At 37.2% G+C, this 17,982-nt stretch overlaps 1 protein-coding gene across 4 annotated transcripts in view; it reads left to right on the plus strand.

Annotated features, from left to right (window-relative positions):
• LOC149575779 (beta-amylase 2, chloroplastic-like) overlaps positions 1–17,982 on the plus strand; it is a 187,433-nt gene that overhangs the window by 157,672 nt on the left and 11,779 nt on the right. For all 4 annotated transcript variants that reach the window (XR_016360233.1, XM_089815568.1, XM_089815567.1 and 1 more), the window contains one exon: positions 12,899–13,063. Coding sequence is in view for 3 of the 4 variants with exons in the window: in XM_089815568.1 (XP_089671694.1) it covers positions 12,899–13,063 (165 nt within the window). In the remaining variant the exon portion in view is untranslated. The remainder of the gene's footprint in view (positions 1–12,898; positions 13,064–17,982) is intronic.

The raw sequence follows: 17,982 nt of genomic DNA on the forward strand, positions 1-17,982 counted from the left end.
CTAGCTTGGGGGGAATAAGAAAGTTGGGTATAAGAGGAGGCCTCTCTCCCATTTCTTCCTCACTTCTCACTTCTCCTTCTCAAGGGGTTGGCGATTTTGCAAGAGCAGATCTGCACTCTTCTTGCTAGGCGAAATTTGTGGGAACCGAATTTTGTGGGAGATAAAATTCTGATTTTTGCAAGAAGCTGCGATTTTTGCCCTAGGTTGGGTAATTTTATTTGGAGGTGAATTACATGATAAATTTCTAATTTGCAAGTGGATTTGAAGTTCTTGAGGTTTAGTGCTAATTTCAAAAAGTTGTACGATTATTGGTTAAGGTGAATTTTAATCATTTAGAGTTGAAAGAGGTCCTTAAGCTGACATCCTTCTTTTGTTCTAGTCTAAGGATTGCTTCCCTTGGTTCTGTTAGTCTAATTGTCCACCACTTTACCATCCCATAATAGGGCGATGAGATGGAGGATGTTAGTAAAAGCAAGAATCTTAACAGGACAAACACTAAGAAAGACAAAGCGGATATGATGCCTAAAACACCCTTCTTGAAAATGAGGTGAATAACCGATACCAATGGCGGTACAATAAAAGGATATACAAAAGGCAGTTGCACACTATTGACACTTCCATTACGACCATGATGAGCGACAATGGAGCAGCCCTTGATTTTGAAGACATCAGAGGAGGATATCAATAAGACTTGGATCGAGATTGGATGAGCTAGAAAAGGTTGCTATCAAGAAAAAGCATTTGGGCACCCTTTCCTCTCTCAAAGCTCTAATTGGATTTGTGAAAGAATATGAGGACCACGAAAGGATACTAAAAGCAGCAAGCGGCGTGGCGAAGTCAGCGGAACTCAAGGCAAAGCACACAACTTGTCCTCCTATGGAAGAAGTTAACGAAAGGATAGCTAAGTTCATTGCCTTAGCTAAGAAAATGAAAGAAAAGGGAAGATTTATATTAGAAGAACATTTGATGTAAGCCCAAGTGGCAATTTCCCTTTCTTCTAGAATGGGACAAGTGTCTATTTCTGATTGGCCACCATTTTGGTGCCTTCTCATTGATTGCCACTTTTTGCACTTTTTCTCATTGGTCCATTGATGCGGTGGTAGCTTCTCATTGGCCGATGGGGTGGCAACCCTAATTAGGGTTTTGAGGATCCAATCTGGATCGTTGATCTTGTTTTGATCTCCACCGTAAGGCCATTTGCTCTCATTTGTAAAGTGTTGGAGAAATTGTTGCGAAGATAATACCATAATTGCTCTCTTTTTCATTGTTGCGATTTGCGTGTTGATTAAGAACATTGGGTATTATTGCATGTTTTCTACTTCCACAGTTAAATTTCTTTTCAAGTTGTTAAAGTTGGTTTCATTTCAAGTTGCTAAGTGAGGTTAAAGTAGATGAATACTTGTATGGTAGCATTGGTAAATGTTTGATAGGGGTCAATACTAGACCACTAGCATCCTAGCCGCTAGTTGGGAAGCCTTGTATGGTGAACTAGTTTATTGTTCCTTTGAATCATTGCACCTGTGGAAGTGAGGCCGTTGGTCAGCTCTCATTAGATTCGATCCCCGTCCATTTGCTAACCTTCCATTCATAGGAGTAGGAGTAGAATAGTGAGTAGCTGGGTAATCAAAGTTTAAAGAAAAGGAAGTTCGAGGAGTAAGTTAAGTATCAGAGCACATCCATTCACCTTCCACAACCATCACTTTCCCATCAACATCATCCTTGGCAGACACATTCTCCATCATCACTACCATCAACATTATCTGCCTCCGCACATTTCACAAATCGAGCCACCATCACCTTCATCCCACCAAAGTCCAAGTCATCCTTGAATGAATAACGTAAGGCTACCTACGTGATTACCAGCAAATCACGTTGATAAAACTGAGCGAGTATCCACAAGAGTAAGGAACATTGGAGTTATTCTCATATCCCATGAGCAATAACTTTTCAAGAGAAGAATTGTATGTTTGATACTCCGTATCAAATGTTCAATTGCTGATATTATGTAAGTGATACAAAACTAGCATTAACAATATCCAACTCTCAAATAGGTAAAGGTTGGAAATTGAAGGAATATGCAGCCATATTGATTAACCTTATCCCAAGCCTTATTAGACACTCTTTTGACAGATAGTTGTCTATCAAACAAACACCGAAAATATCCAATGAATGTGTCCTAAACTCTTTTGTAATGGTATTTACTATTAGTTAGAGTAATATGATCATAGAATTCCCAAATTGGAATTTGAAGACGATCTCCTTTGGTTGAAAGCCCAAAAAAAAATCCCATAGCAGCAGCAATATAGACAAGATAAGAATTCATGTAGAATGGTGTTGATGTTCCTACATTTAGCAACTGCTCACAAAGCGTAGTGCTGATAAGTTCCCCCCAAAAGATATGTTCCTTATTATCAATGATTTGGAAAATGAACTTATACATCCATGGTTCAAAATTACTAGAATCTTTGAGACCACATATCTTGTTAAGAATGATAATTAGGTTTTTGTATTCGGTCTTGAAACTAGATCTGTGAATAGTTTTAGGCTACCTTGAGAAGTTGTGACTCTTGGAGTCCAACCAGTATGAATTAACATACCTCTAATAAGTCGCCATATTCTCATTCCATATCTCTTGAGATGACTCTTTTGTCAAATTTACACATTTTGTACTTTGCCACACTTTGAAAATCTGCTCAATAACCTTTGGATCAAGACTAAGAACAACATTACCATTTGCATCTTTGATCGTTTTAGACTTCGGACTAAAATGCTTTGCACATCCTAGAATGAATTTTGGTTCTAAGGCAGCCATAGGAAATGTGGACACCAAATGAATATTACTCCTTTTGATCCATTTCATTTCATGAGTGGTAGGAGTTTGTATTCTTTGCAAGAAATACGCTATGTCCACTTGCCCAATCTCTGTATCTGACACACTATCAAGAATAGATGTGACCTGAGATGGAGTTTGCATGAGCCAACTCTTATTATATGAATATTTCATCTTTCCTTTTGTTTTTGCAGACGAGGGCATTTCTTGTGCTTGCGTTGCAATAGGAAAATCCCAAAACATGTACAATTCATCAAAAGGTATTGCTTCCATAAAAATGCTGATTCGTAATCAACAACAAAGGTTTTTAATGGAAGATAAAATATGTGGAGTATGGATTAAATACTCAAAGGACTCTTGTGCAATGATAATGAAAGGTATATACAAAGGCTGCAATGCGACTTGTGATGATGAAAAAATGAAGCAAAGTGAGCTCTTATAGATATCTCTGAGGAAAGGTGAAGTCTAATTACATGGGAATGCTTGCACATGACATTTTTTAACTCTTTAAAAGTAACTTTTAGTAAAAAAATGTGTTCTCCAAATGCAATTACGTGTAAAGGAATTTTCATGTAATCATGACATACGATTGGGTGCGGAGAGTGAGATGCATGAAAGTGGGAATGGAGAATGAGATTACATGTACATGTGGATGATGGATGGAAATACATGTAATTGCATGTAAAGAGGGAGATGCGAAGCGTTATGATATGTAATGATGGATGTGAAGTGAGATGTTCAAGCTCTTGGGAAAGATCTTGGAATTTCTTCAAAATGAAGAGAAACAAGAAACAAACAAAAAAAGAAAAAAAACAAACACATACCTTCGGTTTGACACTCAAACATGTCAAGAGACAGGTGGTTTTATAATGCAATTTTGAATTTGGAGTTTGGGAAAAATCCAAAATGTGAAAATGAGAGTGTACATCATATTTAAATGAAAAATACACTTTTCATGGCATCTCTATCAACAAGTGTAATGCATCAAGCTAAAATGTGCAAGAAAATAGCAAGATAAGTATGAATTAATGAACACAATCGAAAATGTCCACTTGTTGTTAATGATCCATAATTGAAGAAAGAAGAAGCTCTATCTTTGAAAATTTTAAAACAAACTTTGATTTCTTCCAACTTTTAATGGGCTGCAAAAAAGGTGTTTTTCATGCCCAATCCCAAAAACGTGGTCAACAACTAAACCAAAAGCAATGTTTTAAACAAAACCAAAAGACTAAAAACCAACAAGCACACACTCAAAAATGAGAAAAAGGACGTTGAAGGCTTCAAAAATCAAGCATAGGCTCGACAAATAGAAAAACAAAAAAAACTTGACGAAAGCCTTCAATAAAAGAATTTGTTACATGAATTGAGTTTGATTTATCAATCAACATTAACCAATTGAATAATAAATTCAACTCAAAGAAATGCGAAACTAGTTTGAAATTTTTTTGTACTATTACCTGCATTTTGTGGTGACAAAATGTAGGACAACGGATTGTACCCTAGGGTAATTGCAGATCTTTGTGATGCGGTGGAGACTAAGATTTCAGAGAAACTTAGATCAGATTTCATATTTGAGATGGAACTGATGCAGAATGATATGGTCGCTGAGATCATGAGGGCTAGAGCTGGTATACTGAGGAATGTGGGTACGAAAAATGGTTATGAGGAAGCTACTGAAGACTTTGAGGTTGTTGGATCTAGTGGTGAAGGTAGGACCGATCGAGTGGAGAGATCTATGGAAGATAGAACTAGTCGGTTGGATGGATCTGAAGTTCGATTGAAACTGGAGCATAAAATGGAGGTCTCTAATTTCTTATATATTTTGAATCCCGAGGACCCGATTGATTGGATTGGTGAGTTGGAAGACTACTTTGAGTTAGAGGATATTGGGGATCCGCTCAAAGTGAGCTTGGCATGGACTAAGTTAAAAGGACATGTTGCTTTATGGTGGAAAGAATTGCAGAGAGATAGAGAAGAGGAAGATGAAATGAGAATCACTAGGTGGCGATTGATGGCGACAAAATTGAAGGCTAAGTTCATACTTGTTGATTATGAACTTGAGTTATTTAGGAGGTTGCACAATCTGAAACAGAAGGATGTGACTATGAAGGATTATATCGAGGAGTTTTACAAGTTAGCTATTCGGTTTGGACATAGAGAACTTTCAAAGGAAAATATGGCTAGTTATTTTAATGGTTTGAGATTCAATATTCAGGATGAGATTGTTGAAGATTGATTTGGTTGAAGATGCTTATTAGTAAGCTCTGAAGGCAGGAGATAAGTTGAAGAGAAGACATCAAGGTAATTCCTGAGGGGAGGGGAAGCATGAACACTTGGTGAAAGATAAGTTAGTGGCTGAGGATGAACCAAAACCTATTGAAACAAGGAGAAGAATAGGTAGAGGTGGATTGAAAGGTACTTGCTACTGATGTGGTGAAGAAGCACATAGGTCATTTGAATGTCCTAATGCTAATGGGAAGGTCAATGATAGAAGAGTTGTTGTGGTGAATGAGAATGAGGGCTTGTTAAATCAGCCCAAGGTGGAAGATAACTTGCTGGCTTGCCGAGTATTATTCGGTAAGAAGGCATTGGAACCTTGTTAGAGAAGGAATTTTTTCAAGACTTGTGCAAGTCTGGAGGTAAATATTGGAATTTGATTGTGGATATTGGTAGTACTGATAACCTAGTTGATGAGGAGATGGTTTAGAAAGTTGTTTTGAAGAGAGTGAAACATCCTTGTCCTTATAGGATTGGTTGGTTACAAGATGAACATGCTTTGGAAGTAGGGAGCAGTGTTTTGTTAATTTTCAGATTGTACGATATAAGGATCAAGTGTTGTGTGATATTTGTGGACATAAAAGTAGTTGCCACATATTACTTGGTAGACCTAGGTAGTATGATTGCAGAGCAGTGCATGATTGTGTCAAGAATGTGTTTACTTTTGAGAAAGATGGCAGGAATTTTTCCTCGATTCCTTTGTAGAATGCAGAACTCGGCAGGAGAAACTTGAGTTTCAGTGGGCAAGTTGAGTTGAAGGATTCTCGAAGGGGTAGAAATCAGCGTGGAAAATACACCTATGGTACACTGAGGAAGGATGTGAAGAAGCAGAGTAAACAGTTGTTTGTTGCATGAAAGAGTTTGCAGAAGTGGAACAAAGGAAAGAGTGTACAAGTTGAGGACTTGGAGGACATGTATGTGAAGAATCATCTCGAGGTTTATATGTTGAATCACAGAAGATGTTCTTCTAGCTGAACATCTTTTCACACTTTGGGTTTTTGGTGCAGGAGCCTTCTGGGGTAGTTGGCAATCCTGTATGTTGGAGTGGATTTTGACCTTGGAGTGGGAGATTGAAAGGAGGTGATGCTTGTTCACTACTATGGTAGTTCTTGGTTGTAGTTTCATCTGAGCAACTTGGTGACTGAATGGACTCGGTTATGCTTGTGGTGCTCAGTTGATGATCTTCTCAGTGGAACTCGTGCTCAGTGGATGTGCTTTCTCAGTATGCTCAATGTATACTTGGCATGCTCAGTGGTTATTGTTGTGGCTCGGTGGTTTGGTTCACCAAATGGGTGTTTGTGGGAGATTTGATTGACCTATTGGTGCATTTAATTTGTGTTGTGTGTGATTGTGACGTGGATCAATCGTGGGATGTGTGAGGATCTATTTAAGGTCTTGGTTGCTTCTCCAATGTGCATTTAATGATTGTTGTAAGCCGACTAAGGCATATTGTGTTTGTTTGGGTTCTAGATGATTCTATTTGTAACAGGCCAACTTGTGGTCGTGCAAGTATAAAATAAGGGTTTGGGTAGTGTTGGAGGGCAGCAAATAAATGGTTGGAAGTCAGCTAGAGAGGTGTAGTTGAGAGGAACAAGCCTAGCAAAGCTAGTAGCTGGGTATGTGCTAGGGAAACAAGAGGGTTGTTTGGCGGCTTGCTAGCACAAGTTTAGATCTTTCTTGGTGTTTCTACTATATTGTTGTGCTGTTACAGATTTGGGCTAGCTATGGTTGGTCTAGATCTCGTGGATCTTGCAAAACTATTGTCGTAACTGCTTTTGTATTTGGTCGTAGCTGGGAAGGCCATACAACTTGACACATTGCATGTAATCAGTTGTTTATGAATAAAGAGTTGGATTTTCTATCAGATCTTGTGTTGTGTGTTGTGTTTCCGCTGTGGGGCTGTTTGTTGGGGGCTTGGTCACCTCAATTGGGGGTTCACTCGGCCTTGCATTGCGTCAAATACCCTCCTTTGATGGTCACTATAACTACCTTGCAGTAGAATGTACATGTCTTGTGGTTATAAATTCTCCAGAACATTTTGCTACTACTGAGCCCCTTTTTGGATCCGCAAAATGTTAATGACCAAGAAGTCATCCAACCTAATGTTGGGTAACAAAGGTATTACTTCCTGTAGCCGGAAACATCGAAATGAAAATGAAACCACAATCTTGAGGAAAATTTCCAAACCTTTTTGCAGATGAGCACTATGCCACAAAGTAAACTTCAAGATGATTCACCAAGAACTTTTGCAAATGAGCACTAAACTCAAAACATACTATAAAAGGCCACTTTTTTAGGAAAAAATACTGGAAAACCAAACATGATTTTTGAGGTGAAAATCAATCAAAACTAGACAACAGAATTTGAGATAGGAACTAGAGAATAAAAAGCTTCGTTTTATGAGGAAAAATCAGAAAATCCAACAAATAGTTTTGGAGAAAAAATTTATTAAAACCCATAAGAGAAATCTTCATGTGGAAAAACACGAGACTTTGCGCGCTAAAACAGCACATGCAAGTACATGCAACTCACAAAATGCACATGCAAGCAACATGCAACCTTTGAAAATCAGAGACTTTTGTTCAAACCAAGAAAATGCATGATCAAAACCTTCTACCAAGCTGGTGATTTTTAGGGAAATACTTTGAAGATGAACCACAACATTTTCATAAAATATCTCCAATGATTTTTATTCTAAAAAATGGAAAAACAATTTTCTGCAAAGAATTCCATATCAGAAGAGGCTTGAGTTTTCCTAAAAAATTCGCCAAAGTTTATGAAATCCCATTGACTCATTCTGATACCATGTTACGATCAATCGATGTTGTTGTGTTAAACAAAGTAGATGAAAGCTTGTTATATAGATTTAGAAAGACGATGTTTCTAAAAGAAACAATTGTGAACTAAAGACAGAAATAGAAACTGCGTAATAAACTAAAAACTAACTGAGACACCATTAAAGAAACATCATAATATTCTAATAGTTTTGCCTGATTCAATTCCATGTGATTGATAGTAGGAGTGAAAAATGACTGTTCTAAAACTCTCTGGAAGTGCAAATGTAAAAACTCTGTAAACTGCATCTGGTTTTGACCTGGTGAAAATATGAAACATTTGTCGTAAGAGTTAATAACAGAACATGAGAGTACCTTTACATGCAGAGAATCTAAGAAACCAACTCATTCATCCTGGCAGTCATCTGACTTCAAAATATTAACACTCAAAGTTGGCCTCCTAGAGAATGTATCACCGTGCACATGGAAAAATAGAATAAATTGCGTTTGGATTGGGCTTGGCAATATAGAGGAAACAATCCGTTTACCACAACAATCAGAGGGGTTCATTGATATGTTTGCAATATAGAGGAACGATTCATTTACCATAAAAATCAACTGGATGCAAAATGCAGGACACCAAATTGGGCTACTTGGATTAATCTAAACGAGTGCAGAATGCAGACTTCTGCATTGAGGCCTCAACTGGCTACCTATAAACTCATCAAAACTGACTCTGGGAAGCTGAAAGTGGACAAACACACTTAAGGATAGGCAATTAACATGATCCTAAAGCCATTTTGCCTGGCAGTCAGCTAAAATGAAGTTATTAGCCCTCAAACTAGGTCACTTATATATTTTTTACAAGGGTACGCCCAGTTGTCATAGTCAAGTCACTTCAAAATTACTTCAAATTCCTTCAGATTTTGGAGGTGTCAACAGTTGGTATGATGGGAATATACAACTTTATCTCCCCAGCCAGGATATCTTGATTTTTAGAAATTTAATAAATGGGTGTGGCCCCCAAAGACCTACATCTACCTATCACAAAAATCTATATTTGATATAATTATTGATAATCAGTATATGCATATAGTGCTTAAATATCTAAATCATATCTTCTGGATTGTGTATATAAAATCTTAAAATAGAACAATATAAAAGATATAATTTAAATATTTAACTATTAATTCTAGTTATCAATTATTAATGTGATGTGCAGATGGTTGTCAAATTGATACAAGGGTTGTTTGGGAACACACATACTCCATTATAAGCTACCCCTTTTTCCATTGTAGTTACACTTCTTAGTGTAATGAGGTAGTTACACTTCTTAGTGTAATGAGATAATTAGACCCATCATTTTATCTTATGTAGGACTGTAAATGCACACCCTTGCACATTAAAACTGTTGTAATGAAATGAAAATGATATTTCGATAGATGCAAGTCAAGGGTTTGGCGATGCTATTAAAAAGATATGTTGGGGTCTTCAATTTATTTAATCAATGATCCTTTCACAAAACTCAGTCAGCATAGACAAAGCAGATTTGAAACATTGGAACCTAATCGAGTGGTGGAGGTTGTGTGGAAATAAAACTCCCAAGCTTAGAAAACTTGTTATTGTTAGGAAATAGTCTAGATATAAATTTATGAATTATATCATAAAAACAGACTTGCCTCTATGAGAATACAGAAGTTGATTCTTATTGATGGTGACTAGTGTTCGCACACCCTTTTCAAAGATATATATTTCAGAAGTTTAGAGTATGTCAAGGTATCTACCACATGTTAGGTTGTTGATCCCCAATGACATTGGTTGATGATTGTGCTAATCAAAGAAAGGATGTTCAAATAAAGATAAGATAAATTTATCAATATCCAACGAGTGACCACAAATAAGGGGTATGAAGAGAAAAAATGAGAAGACAACACCAGTAGGAGCACAAAATGATGACCAAAGAAAAACAACTGCAGACAAGCATCTAGCAAGGTGGGAGGAATAAACCTTGTCCCAATCCCCCAAGCCAACACAAAGAAAAAGATCAGTGGAGAATAACCTCAGGATTGAGGGGTAAGCCATGGGACAATGCTTCTGAATATTCCATGTTGGATTAGGAGAGGGTGACCTTCAAACATAGCCACTACGGGGTCTCATAGACCTGGACTAACTAGGAGAGGCAATCAACTGCCTTTTGGTGCCACACGTGGGAAGAGTCTTAGAGGGGGAGGTAATGAGTTAGAAAAACTAAAGGTGCGAGGGGTGCTAAAGCAAGTGATCATGATGTTTAGTAACCTCCTGTAGGTAGGGGGCAAGGCATCTTTGATTCGTGAACCTGAAGAAGGTAGAGAAAGATTGGGTGCCTCCAGAAAGGCACTAAAACCTCCTAATCTCATGCTAACTAGGGTAGTGGAAGGTGAAGTATTCTTTAGTCTTGACCTCAGTGAGATTACAATGTTGGTAGACCTGTCAGTTCTATCTAATTCATAGTCCATCTCAACCCAAGTCCAATGAGAACCAACTCTAAAAGAACCAATAGGAATGTTTAGGGAATGTGAACAATGGCGAGTAAAGTAAGAAGGACAAACAATAACACTGTCTTGCAATTCAAGAAATTTCTCCACACAGATGTCATCTTAGGGCGAAGGCCCTCGTGGGGGTTGACCTAGGTGGTATGAATGAACAATCTGTGAATGTCAGTTCTGATATGCTTGTTCAGCTCCTATCTAGAAGGGAGGAGATGGTGAGGGGTACCAAGAGAGTATTGAAAAGGTAAGAGACGATCAATATGAATCTCGATAGGGTTGAGGTGGGTTGAGGACCTAGGAAACCAGCGATGAATCTAGCTAGAAGGTATAGCATGAGAGGCAATAGACTCTGATGAGCAGTAAGCAAGGTAAGAGTACTTGTGGTACCCCATTCTGGAATCAATAAAACCACAGAATTGGTGTAAGAACCAGATGAGATCAAAGATAGCCTCTAGTCTAAAGGGGTGGGCACCAAACTCAATCAAATGACATTGTGAGAAAGACTATTTACACCAGATGATGAGATGAAGGAGGAGAATATGGACCCGTTTGATAGAAACCTAATCAAACTCCAGTAAAGGAGGTCCCCAAACCACATAGCCATAAAGAACTATAGGACAAAGGAGTGTCCAAAAGAGTCATTTTGGACAAGGTGTCTTGGAATTGATGTCTATCAAAAAGGGCTAGGGAGCCATACCCTTGTTGATGTGAGGTTAGATGGTGGGCCTCAAGCTGAAGCAAGGACCGGAAAAACATAATCCCTAGGTATGTATAACAGGAAACCATCTCAATCTCAAAGTCAACAAAGAAAAAGTGAACATGGGAGGTCGTAAGACCATTATAGACCATCACCTTCTTTTTCCCCAAGTTAACTGTCAGCTGCCTCAAGTCACAAAAAATAGGCCAAACAATCCAACTATCTCTATAATCCCTCTGGAGTGGAGGCCAAAATAACAATATCCCCTAAAAGCAAGATGGACATCATAGGCTTGTTTCAGAAGGCAACCATCCCCCTCTAACACATGCTCATGAAGAGACTCCTCAAGTTCATCAATGTAAATCCCAAATAAAGTGGGGGATAGGGAGAAGCTTTGTTTAACCCCAATGTGCTATTGTTGAAGCAGGAAAACTCAAAAGAAGTCTTGAGGTAGAGAGATGGTAATATTTCTATGTATGATGTTTTAGTCTTGAGGCAAATTTGAAGTGCAAATTGTGCATACATATAAGATAAGATAATAATATTAATGTCCAACAAAAGACCACAACAGGTCTATGGGACTGAGCATACAAACAAGAGAGCCAAAAAGAGCGGGAGCACCAAACGGTGTCCGAGAAGAAACAATACAATAAGCAAGAGCAAGAAAGCCAAGGCAAGAACTAGGGGTCCTTCCTTGGCAAAAAGAAACTGATCGCAGAAGGGTATAACTGCAGGCAATCAATAGTCCTGGATCATCGTTGAGAACCGCTGGAAGAGTGTCGATGTCTAGAAAGACTAGTGCAATGTCTCACCGATCTGGAGTGAGTGATACTGGATGACCGCAGTGATGAGCTCATCAGAGGTATGACATTGAGGTAATAGTGACTGCCAAGTATGATCTCAGCATAAGTTGTACTTCATCCTTGTTTTTTATATGCAATTTATTCATCTTACTTCTTGCATGATATATGATTTATTATTTTGTTTGATAAATAAGTAACTTGATGTAAATCTTCAGATTTGTTTTTTTATTTACTTCTGACTTGAACTTTCAGTCTTGTGAAAATCAAATTTCAAATGTAATATGATGTCTTGTATTGTAATTATTTTTCCAATTTAAATTACTTATTAATATCAAAGAATGAGCTTGAGAAGTTAAATTTAAACTCAATAACTTCTATGAAATGTATGATAATACATCCAGAGACGTAGCAATTCTTATATCTTGAATGTCTTATTTCACTGCACTGTAGAATTTTTTATATTAAAAGTAGCTAAACCAGGGTGCCGACCCTATACAATCACTGTATTGTATATTGTTAAGCCATAAATATTTTGAAATTTGTGGCAAATATATTCATACATTCTTAGAATTATGTAATTTTTGGTCAAATAGTTCAACCCTTTTTTGAAGTGTATCCGGATCTGTGAAGGTAATTCAATGAAACCATGCCCATATTGTGTGTATGTGACCGAAAAAAGAAATTCCTAATTGTTTTGCTATTTTGAAGTTAAGAGGCATTTTAGATTTAGAAAGATGCTTTAATCAATTGATGGATGCAAATAATGTTTTTTGTTTTAGGTGCCAATTAACAACCCCTCAATGAGGCTGAAAGGTCCTCTGCTCATGTTGTAACAAAGAGAGACATGTCTCCCTCAAAAAACATTTTAATTCCTTGAGTTTCTTTCCATATCTTTCTTACTTGATGCTGTTTTTTTTTAAGCAAGCAATAATGGAACTTGCATCTTTCGATCCTAGAAACTATTTGAACTTAATTGCTCTTTATTGCAGGTTTATTTTGATTATATGAGAAGCTTCCGAATGGAGTTTGATGACCTTTTTGTAGATGGTGCTATCTCTGTGATAGAGATTGGGTTAGGTGCTTCCGGAGAGTTGAGATATCCCTCATATCCAGAAAGAAATGGTTGGAAGTATCCAGGGATTGGTGAGTTTCAGGTATTTAATCCGTCCTTCCTGCAGATTAAATGTACGTTTAGAGGTTGGTATTTACTATTTACTATGGGCTTTCGTATTGCAGATAAAGATAAATGATGTATAGAAGCCTCAAAGAATATCTGAGAAACTTGTAATTATTTTGCAAGTAGGCTAATTTCCTCTAAAATGCATGATTTTCTTAGACAAGACTCAAACTTTACGGCATGCCAGAATTAAAAACTCTCTCTAACAAAGTGATTTGATGCTCCTAGTAATAATGTGGTTGTATTCAAAGGTTCCTTTTAATAAAATAAATTGCCATTTATATCACGAAAAGTGATGCAGTAAATAATTCTTTTGTAACTAAATCAGGAAATATCATAACCTTGTGGAATGACATTATTTAGCACTCCTTGGTGCATTGCAAGCAAGACCGTTTTATTACGATAATAGATAAGCTTCTATTATTAGTTAATGGTTATCTGTTTGTAATCTATTGTAAACATTAGAATGTTTCTAATTTTAGTTAGCTGTAGTTATCTGTTAGCTTTCTTTTAGCTGGAATAGAATATTTATATTCTTTACAATCATTTCCTAAGGAAACATCACTTTATTCTTTTGTATATATTGACCTCTCGGTCCCTGTTAATAACAAGCAAGTATTTTACCAATTACATTCAAATATGGTATTAGAGCCAATTCTTTGAATTTTTTTGAAAAATATTATAATTTCTTGTCTGAAATTATCAGAGCAATATTTTTCGAAAAAAATTCTGAGATATATGCTTCTTACAGTCATTTTTCTGCAACTTTCATCTATTTTTTCTGCACAATTCTACCATTTTTTGTGGTTTTTTTGCAGCGAGGCCGGTTTTGTTCAAAACTCTAATTTTTTGTACCGGATCAAAAAAAATTTATAGATTCATGATGGGTTTTTCAAGATCTAATGGGGTTGTTCAATTTTTCTAGGTGCCTCAATTTTTGAGCCAGCAGATCCAAAAATCGACAACATATTTTTGGGGGGTTTCCGAGCTCTCTTTTGGGTCACCTTTCAAATTTTCTGGGTCTTCCATTTTTTGCCTCGAAGAATGTAACTTCATAGATTCACACTTTTTCATTGAAGAATGTGCTATGGCATCATTGACTAATATTTTGCTTGAGAGCAATTCCAAATTCAATGGTCAAAATTATGGCACTTGGAAGCAGTGAATCATAGCAATTTTTTAATATTGGAATACCGATCAAATTGTTCTAGGTGTTATGAAGCGTCCGACTGCCCCTAGTACTAATCAGGATACATGGGATATGAATAATCAAGAGGCGGTGATGTTTCTCAAATTATCCGTGGCTAATAATCAGCTCTCTCAGATTCCATCCGGCAAGATAGTTGCTGAGATATAGGCACATCTTAAAGGTCTCTATGAGACTTCTGACAAAAGCAAAGCTTTCTTCTTGAAGAACACTCTCTTTTCTATTCTCATGGATGAGTGAACCTTCCTCCAAGCTCACCTAAATAGGATTCAGGAAATCCGTGATCAATTGCTAGCCTTTGGTCGCAAGATGGAGGAAGAGGACATTGTGGTTATCACTCTTCGGAGTTTACCCAAGTCCTACAAGCATTTTATCGAAACTCTCAACATCACCTCTTCTGGTGTTGATCTAAAGGTCATAGATCTCTATAGACTTCTGCTTCAGCAAGATCAGTGGAAACAACAATTCGGTAGCAGTTCCAACTCTACCTCCATAGAGCAAGCCTTTGTTGTTAAATCCTTTCAGAAGGATAAAGGCAAGTCTCAGCAATCTTCTTAGCAAAAGTCCTCTGCTCCAGCTTTAGAAGGCTCCCGAAAGAACATTCAATCCAATTCTGTTATTTTTGGTGGCGGAGAAAAGTACACCATTGTCGGTAAAGGCAACATTCAGATTCAGTCTATTGGTAGGAATCTCATTTTCCTCGATGTGTCCAAGGATGGAACTAAATCTACTCCTAGTCAGTTAGTTACTACGAAATTCTCCATGGTTGAATGTCACCTTTAGTTCACATCAATGTAGCATCACTAATAGGGCGACTTAGTCTATTGTTGCAGTGAGTCTTGAGGATCATGGTCTTTTCCGACTTACTGATTCTGGTGATTCTCGCAACTTAGCTATGGCTGCTCGGTAGTCTTTTGTTAGCACACTTTGGCTTCAGCAGTATGGACACTTAAATGTGCATTATCTCTCTCAGCTCGATCGAGAAGAGCTTGTCCTCGGTTTGCCAGAGATTCAAACTCAGCAGCTTGGTGTTGTGGATAGATTAACCATTAAGGGAGGGTATTACGATAATAGATAAACTTCTATTATTAGTTAATGGTTATCTGTTTGTAATCTATTGTAAATATTAGAATGTTTCTAATATTTAGTTACTTGTAGTTATCTATTAGCTTTCTTTAGCTTTCTTTTAGCTAGAATAGAATATTTCTATTCTTTACGATTGTTTCCTAAGGAAACATCGCTTTATTCTTTTGTATATATTGACCTCTCGGTCCCTGTTAATAACAAGCAACTATTTTACCAATTACATCGTAATACATTTCCTCAAGGATGCTTGATTTCTTTAGGCAATACTTAAAACTTTATGGCATGCATATGCAACTTGATGTGTCCAGTAGCAACTTGTTGTATTCAATGCTACTGCTTTTCTTAAATGTTATTTTCCCAATAGAAACCTGATTGTATTCAATGCTATTGTCAATGGAAGAAAATGTCATGCGATATTCATATATCACATGACACAAACAACAACGCAATGAATAATTCTTTTGTAGCCAAATCAGGAAAATTCAAAACCTCATGAAACACCCTATGTGACAGTCCTAATTTGGTCCACAACTCATTTAACTGTATTGAAGGAAGTTCCTGGAAAATTAAAAGAAAATATGTGATATCATCAAGTGATTCAATATAAAATTATTATGTTTGATTAGGAATTAAATATTTTAATTTGAAAAGGAAAATTTATAAAAACCCAAGAACCCTGTAGTGCAACATTAGGCATGCTTGGCTGAGTGACTAAGATTCGAAAAAACAGAGATTATACAAAATATGGTAGTTACACTGCAAAAGAACCCCAAGCAAGCAAGATACAGTAAGGAATTATTTGCGGAGGAAACTTTATTAAAGACCTTGTTGGGACACAATCTTTGCTTTAGTCGCAGCCTCTTTGTGTATTAAGCATCATTGTATCCATCAGCAATAACTGGTGTGAGAAACATTCTAATGTGCCCCCTCTTGGTGAAATTTGCCTCAAGTGTTTTTCTTTTATCCTCCATTTCTTTATCCAATGCTATAAGTTGTGTAAATGTAAGGAATCTTCAAATATGGGAGACAATGGTCATTATCCTCTATATTTGTGAAGTTGTGGATTTCCGTTAGACTATTGGACGTTTCTTGCATGTCTAGTATCAATTCCTACCTCCATTCCTACATGAGATCACGAAAAGGTTCTTCATGCTCTTCATCCCTTTCATTGTCGTCGAATTTCTCCTTTTTGTAGAATCCTGATGGTGGTCCAAACATCCTTTCTCTTGCAAGAATCCAAATCTCCTTTGTTTCTTCACAATCTCCCATCTTTATCTTTTTGTGGACTTTGAAGTAGATCTAGACATTCCATCTTCATTTCATCCACACCCCTCGTCCCATTTTGCAAACTTTCCAACACCATCTCCAATTCTCTCCTATGAGGTTCTCTTCCACCTATGAACATCCAAACCTTTTGTTCCTATTTTTTCTCTTGCATTTTTTCATCCTAGTCTTTCTTGTGGACTTCACTAGATGTGTGGATGTCCACTTCAAAAACTGGTCATCATGTCCACTTCCGCAGCGTTTCCCCACATTTCTCCATACTCCTTCCTTTGCCCATTTTGTACATTTTTTTGCAAAATAATGTTACCTTCAAACTTCCATCATTATGTCAACCCTCCTATAGTTCAGCACTAGATCCTCACAACTCATATTTCAACGTTTGGACCTTCGCAAAATTTCCATAATTTCATCTGTTTAGCCCAGCTACTACCCTGAACCTCTTAGGATGTTGTTAATGGTTCAATTTGGCCCTCTACTCTAGAAAGCTATTTGTACACAGAATCCTATAGCTATCTCTCAAGGTGTAGATCTTCATGCAAAATAGGCAATGGATGATTGGATTCAGGTAAATGACTATGTTGTCATAAATGTGATGGTCAGATTTCCAAATACCAAGGGTGTTGGAAATTCGTTCAGTGCTCCCCTCGGGATTTGTGAAAAGGGCTAACCACCTCTTGTGCACTATAAGTTGAGTGGTTGTATTGAGCATTGACAAATCAATCTTTTGGTGCAATGGCAACCCCACTCTAACAAGTGGTATCAGAGCTTGGTCATAGGTTTGAATCCTCAGACCCTCGAGTAATGTTGAGGGGGAGATTGTTGGAAATTTGTTCAGCGCTCCCCTTAGGATTCGTGACAAGGGCTTAACCGCCTCCTGTGTACTATAAGTTGATTGGTTGTGTCGAGCATTGACAAATCGATCTTTTGGTGCAATGGTAACCCCACTCTAACAGGATGCTATGCCAAATATAGGCCACCATTTCAGCCAATTTCATGGGATTTTAGTTTGATTCACCTATTACATTAATGATATCCAATTCTAAGTTTAATTCTCACAAACAATTCAGTGACCAAGACCAACAGCTATAAATATTAGCTCATTTCCTCAAACAAATGTTAGTCATTTTCTCCATTTTCACATGAAAGTGTAGGGTTTTAACTCTTGTGATTCCAATCACTTGTTGAGCAACATGGTTTGTCAATTTCAAAGAGAGTTCGTTTGTCACAAATATCTATAACTAAATGTCTCCTTGGCCATTGGTAGATTTTAAGAAAGTTTGAGTGATGATGAGTGGGAAGCTCCTTGAGATCTAAAGTAG

This window comes from Cupressus sempervirens, chromosome 2, assembly GCF_028749045.1.
Source record: "Cupressus sempervirens isolate cs-2001-9-10 chromosome 2, ASM2874904v1, whole genome shotgun sequence".
Lineage (NCBI taxonomy): Eukaryota > Viridiplantae > Streptophyta > Pinopsida > Cupressales > Cupressaceae > Cupressus > Cupressus sempervirens.